Genomic DNA, 13,307 nt, shown 5'->3' with positions numbered 1-13,307 from the left:
TGAGAGGTACACAATGGCAGTTCTGAGCATCAAGTTCTGTCCAATGCACAAAGAACACAGTTTCTTGTTTCTTTTTATCTTTTAAAAAATGTTATTGCTTTATTAATGGGGGGGTGGGGGGTGTAAACACAGCAAAAAGAAAAGAAACAAAGAATAAAAAACTGTAAAACCAAAAAGCACCACAAACAGGTACAAAAAGCACCACAGACAAGTACAAACATACAGCACAGCTCCAAAGGAATAATAATGTCTTAACTCATACAAATATCCCATTTACTCCACCTATATATTCTCCACCTATGAGTTCCATCATTATTGAGAATAAAGGTGTCCAGCTCAATTAAGACTATATAGAATAAAGGTTCTGTATAGTCTTAATTGAGCCAGACATTTGCATATACCAGTGGCCCTGAGTGACCATGTGCCTCAATATTCGCATATGAAATAAAATAATATCATATATGGGGGGGGAGAGAATTGGTCATCAACCTCTGTCCTTTATATACTTGTAGTTTGTGAGGTATCATTTCAAGCAGGGCCATTTCCAGAAAGCTTACAAAATGTGTTATACAATGACCTAATTATTCACCTACCACCACCTACTAGGTTGGAACTGGCCCAACATTGGAGATCTCATTCCCACTTCACCTGAAAGGATGGTGGAACAAGGTGTGGCAGTTGGCAATTGCAGAAAAGGAGCAGAACAGACAGCTTAAGGCTTATCCACACTTACCTTTTCTCCACTCTCTCCAGGCATGGTTCACCATTTAAAGCTCTGTGTCAGAGTATCCATTTTTGCCCTGAACTTTCCCAGTGGAAACCTGCTCTTTAAAGCTCAATCAGAGCAAACATCAATCCACAGAAAACCCAGAAGTGACTTTTGCTCTGATTCAGCTTTAAAGACTAGGTTTTTGGAGGGAAAGCTTGGAGGGGGGAATAAATGCTTTGACCTGAGTGTTAAAGTGTGGACCTCTGTCTGGAAAGAGCAGTGCAAAATATAGTGTGGATAAGCCCTATTGAGAAATCGAAAACATCCTTCTCTGCTGTTTGGTCTCCTTTCTTCATCTATTATGGACTGGTACTATATCTAAGCATTTTGACCTCTAGCCTAAAAATTTGTGAATTACTTTCTTCGGTCTTCTAAATGGCTGTTTCCTCATCTTACATATTTTGTGATCTCTGGATGCTTCAGTTTGCTCCCCACCCCATCAATGGGTGGTGCTGGCACCAATATCACAGTCAGTTCTTGTTGTATTAGTGCTACATGGTTCTCATTTAACATTAATAAAAAGGGAGGGGGGAAGAAGGGTGATTTGCGTTCTTTGTGCCAGGTTCATTTGCTTATGTTGCTTTGTTTGCAGCGCTGACCCTGGAAGTATTCATGGGCGTTGCAGCCAACAGGACAAATTTGTTGTGTCACACCCTCATTGTGGGGTCTCTCAGCTGCTGCTCATTTCTACCAATTACATTCCTATGCTCAAATTGTGATGAATATCTTTATGCACAACTTCAGAAGAGCCATCGAACATAGAATGACACTCAGTGCTTGCTGCTCAGCTAGCAATTTTGCTGAATATAAATTAAATTTACTATATTAAGTTCCAAGCCTCATACTGTGCTTGCCTAATAAGAAAATTACATTCATATTTTATTGATGAACTATTAAAAAGGCAATACAGAAGTTTTTCTGTAGGTGCACGCACATTTGTTAATCTTCCAGAGTAGATTTTGCTCAATGCTTTGGGAAGCTACAAACCTTGTTTGGGAAACTACAAGCAATCAGTGTTGAGAGTATTTAGTACCCTCTTCCCATAGAAACAGGGCAACACAGGGAAGGATTGGGTTGTTTTTGATTTTATTATTTTTTGTGTGTTTTTATATTGTGATTCTGGGACGCAGGTGGCGCTGCGGTCTAAACCACAGAGCCTAGGGCTTGCCCAACAGAAGGTCGGCAGTTCAAATCTATGCGACGGAGTGAGCTCCCATTGCTCGGTCCCAGCTCCTGCCAACCCAGCAGTTCGAAAGCACGTCAAAGTGCAAGTAGATAAATAGGTGCTGCTCCAGCGGGAAGGTAAATGGCATTTCCATGCGCTGCTCTGGTTCGCCAGAAGCGGCTTAGTCATGCTGGCCACATGACCCGGAAGCTGTACGCCGGCTCCCTTGGCCGATAAAGAGAGATGAGCGCCGCAACCCCAGAGTCAGCCACGACTGGACCTAATGGTCAGGGGTCCCTTTACCTTATATTGTGATTCTATGTTGTAACCGTCCTGAGACCTGAGGGGATAGGGTGGTACAAAAAATTAATAAATAATAGTAATAATAAAAGGAACTGCTTTTGGCCATACTAAAAACTTTTCTTCATCACCTATTAATATATAACTTTTTTGGGGGGGGGTGTCCCAACTACACCTGGTTTGGCTGGTTCAGTAGGCTTCTTCTCATAGACTCTTAACAGCACATACATAGGATCACAGGTTTGGAAGGGATATCATCCATACTGACCCTCCAAACTGATAACAATATTTTAGAATATTTAAAAGTAAATAAAAAAAATATATTATGAGGGGGCATTAAAAAGGGCAAAGTTTTTCAGTGTTGGAGGGGAGCTCTGTCCCATATGTCAAAAATCTGAAAAAAAAAGATAATTAATGCTCCCAGACCTAAACTTATTTCCTCTGAAGTCCTATTGATTTTGGTTGCCGGTCCAGCCTTTTGCAACCTGGTGCCTGTTTTGGACTACAACTCCCATCAACCCCTGCCAGACAGACAATATAAGGCCATGGCTGATGGGAGTTGTAGTCTAAAACATCTGGAGGACACCAGCTGGAGAAGGAGGGTTTAAACTTATAAGCAAGCATGCTTAGGATTGCAGCTTTATTTTAAGATTATTATTTATTTATCATTTGATTTTGAAAAATGAACCTTTCCTTCAAGTTTCCACAGGGGTCCAAGGATGGGGTTGCTGAGGTACCTCTGCTTCTCCTTAGGCTCCACCTATGCAAAATAATTAATCTTCTCGCTCCTCTCCCAGTTGCTGACCCAGCAGCCAATCACTTTCCCACATGCATCCTTTTTCCTATCTTGATCTTCAATTTTAAGATACAGTTCTCCAACCAACCAATGTTTACAAAATGGGTATATTAGGGGAAGGTGCATAAAACTGAATATATTAGTGAAAACAACATACAAAATAATATTAGGGAATATTGTCTGCAGAAACTATGTCCATTACTCAAAACTGCATGGAAAAATATGTTCATTGGGAGAATGTTGAAGCATTTTCATGAGGATATAATTTTTTTTTAAAAAAAGCACAAATTGCTGCAGAAATGTAGGGAACTGAATTTAAGATTGGGGGGGGGGGAGTGAAACAGAGAGAACCAAAATTGCCAGAGCCATGCATCCATATTCAAATCCCAGACAAATAGCAAGACAACACAAGGACCCATCATGACTACAGCATGTTGGTTTGAAATTGTGTTCAGAATTATGAATTTTATAAGAGACAGAAAGTGAAATTTGCTCTTGTCCCTCAGATTTTGCCTTATTACTTTTGAGTCCTTTATACGGGACATTTCTGAGGAAATGCTTCTGAGGCAACTCAACAAAACCTTTATAAACTGAGTACAATTTCCAGCATTGTTTGACATTTGAGAATTCACACAGGCTGTTGTCAAAGCAGATGATAATAAATTGTATGCTCTCACAGAATAAGGTTACCAGACGTCCCCGTTTCCCGGGGACAGTCCCTGGATTTACAAATCAGTCCCCATACAAAATCAATTTAAGTTGAAAAGTGTCCCTGGATTCATTGGGGGGGAAATCTGGTAACCTTATCACAGAATGCATTTTTGACACAATAAGAAACTGGAAGCCAAAGGGTCTGTAGGAGTTTTAAGCAAATAAAATTGGTTTTTCTGTTTCCAAAAATTACAGATAAAGTTGCAAGTCAAGCAACATTGATGCATGCAGGTTTGAGAATTGCAATTTCACACAATGTAAAACTGGTTCTATTGGCCATGCAGGCTGGAGCTGATGAGCATTGTATTCCAACAACATCTGGAGGACAACAAGTTCCCTGCCTGTTTGACAAGCAAGGCCATATGGTGGCTCACTTATTCAGACAGGATGGGTGTGTTTTTGCACTTGGTTCTGGTGATCTGGGTGTAGGTATAGTATCTGCCTTGAAGGGGTTGCATTCCCCTTGAAGTACTGACTGTGTATTCTCAGGGTATTCCTAGATACAATACTGATGTTAGAGACCAATAATAATAATAATAATAAATTTTATTTATACCCCGCCCTCCCCAGCCAAGGCCGGGCTCAGGGCGGCTAACAACCAATAATAAAAACAAGTTGATTGAAATACAACTTAAAAAACACAACATTAAAACGTTAAAACATTAAAATGCAGCCTCATCACAGGAGGAGAAAAGGAAAAAAGAAAGAGGGGGAGGGAATCAAATTGACTCCAAGCCAAAGGCCAGGCGGAACAACTCTGTCTTACAGGCCCTGCGGAAAGAAATCAGATCCTGCAGGGCCCTGGTCTCATAAGACAGAGCGTTCCACGAGGGCCGGAGCCAGTGTTGAAAAGGCCCTGGCTCTGGTTGAGGCTAATCTGATTTCCTTAGGGCCTGGGACCTATAGGGTGTTGCTATTTATGGACCTTAAGGTCCTCCATGTGGCGTATCAGGAGAGGTGGTCCCATAGGTACAAGGGTCCTAGGCCGTGATGGCTTTATACCAGCTTTTACATTGGGTGGAGTATATGTGCATCTTCCAGGACTAAAAATGTCCTCCCCCCAACCTCCAGTAACTAGGGTTCCTTCCCACACCCCAGCTGGGGAAAATTGTTGGGATCATCTCTACTTGTTGCAGAGTCTATCTGCACTGTGATTGCTGACATGTTTAACAAGAGTTTGGAATGTTTATATACAGTGGTACCTTAGGTTACAAACACTTCAGGTTACAGACTCTGCTAACCCAGAAATAGTACCTCGGGTTAAGAACTTTGTCCCAGGATGAGAACAGACATCGCACGGCGGCAGCAGGAGGCCCCATTAGCCAAAGTGGTACCTCAGGTTAAGAACGGTTTCAGGTTAAGAACGGACCTCTGGAACGAATTAAGTTCGTAACCAGAGGTACCACTGTATATGCATCTGTAGTTTTAGATGTTAATGTTGCACAGCATAGGCCCAAATCAATCTTGCTGAAAACTGAAATCTATGAAGCTGTTCCTTTGAGAAGCTGTAGCTGTGTCTAGCAGGAGGAAAAGTCTCCTGTGAAGTATCCTTGTTTAGTGCTGAAGGCAGGCACAGAGGTTGTACAAAGGCTAATAGGCCACTAATGAGCTTTTCCAAGGCAAAGATTCCCATTAAATATAATGCAATTTAGCAATTCAGTTCCTTGAAAGGTCATAAATGCAATACAATTGCACTGTTTTTGCTTCTCAACAAATCAACAAGCTATTCCCTGGCAACAAAGAAGGGCACCTAGATACGGCATTTTGGGAGGTACAGGGCAGAGGCACCAGGTCAGAGAAGCATTTACAGGAACCTACATGGGCAGTCTTTCTCCATGAAGATCAACAGCAGGAATCTTGGGTGCAATCTAGAGCTACAAATTTAATAAATGTGTGAAATGAGAGATGCTGCCTGTAAGAAACAGCTTTTGCTCCTGGAATGCCTTTCCTCTAATTTCCAGTGTTATGTGGCTGGTTTGGTAAGTGAAAACACAACTTACATTTCTCAAGGATGTGTCTTCTTTTATGCACCAAGGTGCAAAGTACCACTAGCAAGGCCCATAGGTAGCTCCTTTGGCCAAAGGACTTTGAAAAGGTGATGCAAGTGTAGTGGGGAAATTATTGGTATATACATACATTGATAGATAGTCTACGATGTATGGGCAGTAAAAGAAAGTGTTAGAAGGATGTTTGGGAGTCAGTGTTGTAAAAAGAGCCAAGATTTCTATGAAGATGTGTGAAGGAATTTACTGGCATTGATGGATAAGTTTATGGCCTAGTTCTTCCTCTGTTCCTGTGATTTTATTCTGGTTTTAAGCTGTATTTCAATCAATCGTTTGATTTCATATTTTAATGTATTATATATTTTGATGTTAGCTGCCCTGAGCCTGGTCTTGGCAGGGGAGGGCGGGATATTATTATTATTATTATTATTATTATTATTATTATTATTATTATTATACTACCTTTTGATATTCTGATAAGGCCATTGCGTAGATGCCTAATTGTAACCTCTGCCTGTTACGTGACATAGAAAGTGTGCATGTGCTTAGATGTGTTAATCTGGAAGCTTATAAAATTTGACCTGCTCTTGGAGGCCCTCTGAATTCATTCCCCAGAGGCTGCTGCTTTGACTGAAATAAAGGTGACTTAAACATCACAGCTGGTGTAGTTAATTGAACAAAATCCATAGCACATGTCCAAAGTGAGTGACATCCTGCATTGACATGATGTAGCTGATGAATCACTCAGTCAGATTCATTTGCTAAAAGCCACTGGTCATCGCCCAACACCCACCTAGTTCATGCATTGGTTATGGCAAGACTGGATTACTGCAATGCGCTCTATAGGAGTTTTCACATGTGCTTGATCTAGAAGCTGCAGTTAGTGCAAAATGCTGCACCATGATTGTTTAGTGGAGTTAGGCCTTGTTGGCTTATAACCCCCTGCTCAGAGTGCTGCACTGGTTGTTGATTTGCTACTGGGGCAAGTTCAAAGTTTTACTATTAGTATACAAAGTCCTTAGCAACCTTAACAACTGTTTATCTGTGGGACCGTCTTACCTCATAGATGCCCTCTCAAGGTGTGTTGTGTGTGGTGCCCACCGTTGGCTCTCCAGTTTGCAAATGGAACAATGGGTCCCAAAGGTTTAGTGACCCCTGACTTAGCAGTTTTACTTTTGTTGGGAGAATAGGCCTTTGCATAACTAAAGAGATGGTCAAGTACAGGCTGTGTGTCACCACGGACACTAAATAGCTGGAGATCCTTCAGCAACAGTCAAGACAAAAAAATCCACCAAAACAATTAATACATTTCTGTGCAAATTACAGTCAAGAGAATAGAGTCAAATGGTTGCAATGCAACAACTTAAACATACCATGTTACAGCAATTTGTTTCAACTTATTTTTATATTGTAATTTTTAAATTGTTTCAGCCCACCCCAGGAAATCTAAATTATGACAACAACATATACCGGTAATTCGTAGTGAGCAATATCTTCCATCTCTCTCTGACCAGAAAGGGAAAGGTAACAATTTACAGGTATTGCAGTAGTGTGCACCCTCTAAGTCTGCTGTGGCCATTGATTGAAATCCCAGGGCAGTAAATGACAGATAAATTGAAAAACAATAGGGTGATACTTGACGCTAGTCCTACTCAGAGTAGATGCATTGAAGTTACTGGGTGTGACTAACTTGGTTTCATTAAGCCTAGTGAGTCTACTCTCAGTGTGGAATACCATAATCATATCTAAAGTAATAATAACATGGTGAGAATTGCATTGTTTGAAGAGAACATTGACTTAACAAAACCCCCCACTCCTTCGCTCTACTTTTAATGCACTCAGATCATAGTACAGTTGGAAAGCACCCAAAGGGTCATTTCCCTGCAATGCAGGAATATACAGCTAAGAATATGACAGTATTGTCGGTCCAAATTGGCCCAGGGGGCCTATGTGTGTATGGAGGGAGCCTTGCCACAGAAACTCCTGGAACTGAAAATTCCTTTGTAGGAACAGTCAGGATTCTGCTGTGTGTTTAATGGCAGCAATGGAGACGCCAGAATCCCCAAAAAGTGGGATGTGTCAGAGAAGGTCAGTATGGGTCTGATGAGCCAGAGTGTAAGTCATTTCTGGTTCCCCCTTCCACTATTTTACCTTGTGGTGAGATAACCTTGCTTCTCTAATGAACTTCTGGATTCAGAATGTTTGACTGTAGATGAAGGGGCCTGTTTGTTGATGTAAAGGTTGCTCATCCAATGTAGCTCTTTCATGTATAAAGAAGCACTCAACAACCCAGCCTTTGGTTTTGTATATACAGTTCATAGGACACCTGCAGCATAATGAATTGCTTGCTTCTGTGAAAAATGGAAATCCAGTGGAACCGATTCTCTGGCCAGCTAGTAAATGTGGATAATTGAGCCCATCAAATGCTAATATCCATTTGATAAAACTATTTTTATCAAATGGCTCAGTCTTTCCACTCCAGCACCCAGAGGACTTTATTAAATGGTGAGGCTGATGTTTACAGGGTTTTCTGTATCATTTATGTACATAACTTCTGCCCCAGCCACCCCCCCCCAAAAAAAACATTTTAATTATATAGCAACAAAACCATCCAGTTTTTTCCCCTTTTCTTCCTATGGCTGGTAAGTGAATTAGCGGCCAGTTATAGACTGTTTCCCATGTTGTCTTGCAGAATCCGGATCCATATTTATGAGCTGATCAGCTCCCTCTCTCTCCAGGCTGCCCCTCCATTACCAAAGAGGATTTAATCAGATGCTAAAAGGATTTATTCTAATACTGGTTTTGAATGATGTGTGAATGCGAAAATGGTGTAGATGTATGCTTAGGGACATTTCAGTACACAGTGCTGTGCTCATCAAGTAAACACCATTATATTAATAATTTCTACAGAAGACCTTTGTGCTCTAGTTCCTGACTGAAATTTTCTTTCAAACTACTTTCCAAAACAAATTTATCTATTACACAAGAGTTTGTGGTGGCCAGACCAGGGCAAATCTATGGCTAAACTCATGCACATCAAATTCCTTGGCAGTCGGTGCAGAGAACTTGTTGAATTACAGATTTGGCATAGGACATTTAATTATTGGCTTTGGCTGAATTTAACCCCCACTGGTCTACTACCTCTAATATTGCAAGACTGTCACAAGAGCAACTGGACTAAAATTGTCATCCAAAAGCTTTACTCCTCTGGTTCATCACAACAGTTATTATCATTGGGCTTCTGCAAAGCAGATAATTTAATTAGACAGCACTTTATATATCAAATGACAGATTAATTTGGCCACGGTAAAGGAAATTTTGTCCATGATATGATTATTTCCCACCTAGTCTTCTTGACACATTGGCACCCTACTTGCAAAATTTAACAGTCCCAAAATCATAGCTGTCAACTTACAGATTTGAAAATAAGGGACCAGCAGCCTTGAAAATAAGGGACAAGCAGCCAAAATAAGGAACCTGCAGCTTCACCTGTTCAGGGCACTCCAGGGCACTCCATGGTCAAACTCATGCTGGTAGCTTCGAGAACACTGTCCAACCAACTTTGTAACCAGAGGTTCAACTGAATAGAATCTGAATCACATGCACCACAAGGCCTATGCAGCCTCAACATAAGATGGCTCCCTGGCCTGGCTTTGCACTGGAAAGTTTGCGGCATCACGTGCAACAAAATGGCATCCAGCATTCAAAAAACCCCTCAGCTTGCATTAACGAGCCACACACAAGGCATGCAAGCTCCACCCCCCAGTCGTTCTTAGACTTCTTACTGGGTGAGCAACACAGCCAAGCAACACAGTTGGAGCCTCCCTCCTGCCTGGCCGGCAGGGAGGGAGGGAGAGGAGCTGCTTCCTTTGAAATGTAAGGGACATCATTTAAGGGACATTTAAGGGACATCCATCAATAAGGGACAGCAGTGGGACATGGCGCTGGAATAAGGGACTGTCCCTTCAAATAAGGGACACTTGACAGCTATGCCCAAAATACAGATGTGCTTTCATTTATGCAAGATTGAACATACTGCATTCCGCTGTTCTGCAGGGTCGGTTTAAAAAAATTCCACTGAAAAACCATTTATGTCCATGTGGAGATGGCAGTATTGAATCAGTAGCTCATGTACTGCTAGATGATATTCTTTATAAAGATTTGAGGAGTGAGGTTATTACCCCTCTACTATACCAGGTTACTCAACCATTGCCACTATGTCTTTTCTTCTGACAGCTCAAAATATCCAGGTGACAGCAAAAACTGCAAAACATTTAGCAGGTACAATTAGAATAAGATCTAATATTTGATTAATTTTTTTAACATTGTTCAGCTCTTTTAAATATATATATATATATATATATATATATATATATATATATATGAGAATGATTTCTTGGTTTACAAAATTATGTGCAATGTCTCTTTTCCCAAGTTACGTTTTCTACAGATCAGTTACATTTGTTGAGACATTAGTGTTACATTAGGAAGAAAAGGGGCGAAAGAAGTGGAGGGGGGCATGGCTTCTGTTTCACTTAGTGTATGTGTGGGATTTTATGTCAGCGTCACTTGTGTGGGTTCTCTTTACTATTTGCCTGTATTCCTTTGGTGGTGAGAGAGGTTGGGGTTGGCCTAGGGTGTGGTTGTTTGTGATTGGCTGTGGTGAACTTTGTTTTCATATGTGAGTGGGGTGTGTGTGTGTTTGTTTGGATCTGGTTAGCCATGCTGATTTGCATGGTGTTGGCGGGTTCTTGTTGTCTTGTTGGGTTGTGTATGTGATAAAGGGTAACCATACAGGGGTGAAGGCGTCTTCTTCTATTTGTCCTTGTGTCAGTTTCAGTTTGTTGGTTAGGTTTTCTAATAAGGCTATTTCCCATACTATTTGATAACATTGGTCTATGCTTTCTCCTGACAGGTCACTGCTCAGCATTTTTAAAAAAAATCAAAATAAAGCCTATTGGCTCACATGTTTGATCTGTGGCTAAAGGATCATGTATCAGTTTTGTCATTTGTATTGATGTAAAACTCCAGAACGTATTTTGTATAGTCAACTGTTTAACTCTATCCCCAGTATATTTTATCTTATCACTATGGGTAGTGGCTAATGCAAATAAAGTTTCTATCTATCTTGTCCATTCTGACAAATGGCAGCAGTGCCTGAAGACCCAATTCCTTTCGAGGAGGATATAAGTACATAATAGCCTGATACCAGTGGAGGAACTGGGGGTCTCAAATTTCAGTGGCACCCTGTGCGGTGCCAAAATTTGGTGCCCCTTGCCTTTTTGCTGAAAGATCAAGCCCTTTTGAGACATTTTCTTGTTGCATGTTTGAATGGGAAATGGTATATCTAACAGCATCACAGGTAGAGGAGAGTTCTACACATCACTTGGAATACAAAGTTGGGATCCATTCACAAGCTCAGCTGCCAGTGATGGATCAGTTCTGGCAAGGCAAAGCCAATGAGCGTATGTAGATCCTGCAAGAAATCTCTTGAAGGAAAGGAAAATAATGAGCAGGACTCCACTCTGGATCAATATGGAGAGTAGAAGACAACTAACTGATGCAATCAATTTTAAACTAATTGCAAACATAATGTTTGACTGTACATTGCATATTCATGGGATGTTTCTTGTTGGGTGGTGGTATAAGGGAATTGTTATATATATATGGAAACTGAAAAATAAAGTTAAGAAGTGGGGGGAAGCAGCCAAGAAACAAGACTTTCAGGACTCTGAACAGAGAACAGGGATCAGAGCGCTTGTTCCAAGAGGCACTCAGCCTCAGCTGTGCTAATACCTCTTCTTTGCTTGGATGGAGGGGTGTGTGTGTGTGTGTGTGTGTGTGTGTGTGTGTGTAGAAGCTTCTGGCTTCTGTGTGGCTGGAAGGTAGCCTACTTCACAAAGAGTCACTGCTGCTATTCTGCCCACTTTCTGCCTCAAGCCCTGTCTGGATGGGGATATGAACAGAGCTCACAAATTGCAAGCCTCCTGCTACTTAGAACAGCAAATTAATGTGCACCTTCACTCATTTGCCCCATCTAATGTTTATACAATCACAAGCCATCAAACACTGATTCCTCCATTTCATTTAATTAGCAGTCATGACTATTTTACTGCAATGGCCAATTAGGAAGAATCACCTCTTTTTCCTCAGCAGAGACAAACAGAAGTCACACGGTATGATTTCCTTGTTTTTACTTTCTGTGCATGAAGGGATGGGAGGAGATAGAAGCAGATCAAAGCAGGGAAAAGAATTTGCCGTTAGAAAACAGTCCCACAGAGAAAACAGTCCCACGGAGTATGTGCTCCCTCCTCCCCCATGCATCCCTGGGAAGATTCCTCCCCACACATGTTGTTTCTCTTCAGTTGGCTGATAAGGTCAGTTAGGCCTGCTGGAGCAGATAGTAGCCAAGCAGACTGTCTGAAAACCCCCGAATAGGAGCAGAAGGAGAGAGAGCAGTAGGGTGGGTGGCTTCCCTGAGCAAAAAAAGACCAGGGGAATGCTGCAGATCCAGGAGCTTTGTTCCACAGAATCATAGAATTATAGAGTTGGATGGGACCCCAAGGGTCATGTAGTCCAACCCGCTGCAATGCAGGAATCACAGCTAAAGAGTCCCAAACAGATGGCCATCCAACCTCTCTCTAAAAAACCCCAATGGAGTCCAGTGCCTTCCAAGGGTGTCTGTTCTGCTGCTGCAGAGCTTTTCCTGATGTTTAGTGCAATCTCCTTTCTCATAATATGAAAAATTGCTCCGGATTGATCCTTGCTTGTCAGCTGGCTCCCCAAGTTCTGGAGGATTACAGGATTATTGTATAAATGAGCCTGATTAAACTTATTGTGGCTTAATTTGAGTCCTGAGTAGAAAGTATAAAACTAGGCACTGGGTGGCACTTGGAGATGTTTCCTTTTTTATTTTCCCTAAGAGGACAACATCACGGGTGGTTTTGAAACATAGCTCCCAAAGTGATTTATTTTTATTTTGCAAAAGGCATTTCAAGGCACTTCCTCCTTGCATGCAGCTGAAAGGCCACAAAACCTCCGCCACTCCTCTCCAGATGTTAGTGCTTTTTTGTAGGCATAAGCTTGAACCCTTCGTCTAGTATGGACCTCCTGTTGCGTCTCAGCCTCTTTTGTCTCTGCAGGTAAATTATCACTCCCAGAAAGGTGCAGGCAATGAGGAACAGCAAGACACCGGTGACAGCAAGGAAAATAATGGTCGCCTCTACTTGGCTATGTGCCAGTTTTGACCCGAACAAAACAAAGTGATGGCCATTGTCTTCATCTTCAGGAGGTGTCTCTGAGGACAAATGGATGATGAAAGGTTACTTTTTGTGGGCGGGTGGGGAGGAAATGAGATTGCATTAAAGGAAGTTAGCAGTACAGAATGACAGCAGTAAACAACCACTCTGCTGTCTTTTCAGTTTAAGAGCAAATTCACATTTTCCAAGGAAAAACAGGTACTAAGTCTGCAAAACCACCACACAGTTAGATAGCTAGATGAGCAATAAGGCTAGTAGAGGAATCTTTTTCATTACCAGGAAAAGTTCAACCTGTTACTTGTAC

General features: G+C 41.5%; 1 protein-coding gene across 4 annotated transcripts in view; it reads right to left on the bottom strand.

Moving 5' to 3' along the window:
- Positions 1-12,711: 12,711 nt before the first annotated feature.
- HEPH (hephaestin) overlaps positions 12,712-13,307 on the bottom strand; it is a 46,725-nt gene continuing 46,129 nt past the window's right edge. For all 4 annotated transcript variants that reach the window (XM_053374435.1, XM_053374437.1, XM_053374436.1 and 1 more), the window contains exon 21: positions 12,712-13,041. In XM_053374435.1, coding sequence (XP_053230410.1) covers positions 12,803-13,041 — 239 coding nt within the window. In that variant the 3' untranslated portion in view covers positions 12,712-12,802. The remainder of the gene's footprint in view (positions 13,042-13,307) is intronic.

This window comes from Podarcis raffonei, chromosome Z (genome assembly GCF_027172205.1).
Source record: "Podarcis raffonei isolate rPodRaf1 chromosome Z, rPodRaf1.pri, whole genome shotgun sequence".
NCBI lineage: Eukaryota > Metazoa > Chordata > Lepidosauria > Squamata > Lacertidae > Podarcis > Podarcis raffonei.
Note: the sequence above shows the minus strand (reverse complement) of the source record. Positions and strands in the feature narration are given on the sequence as shown.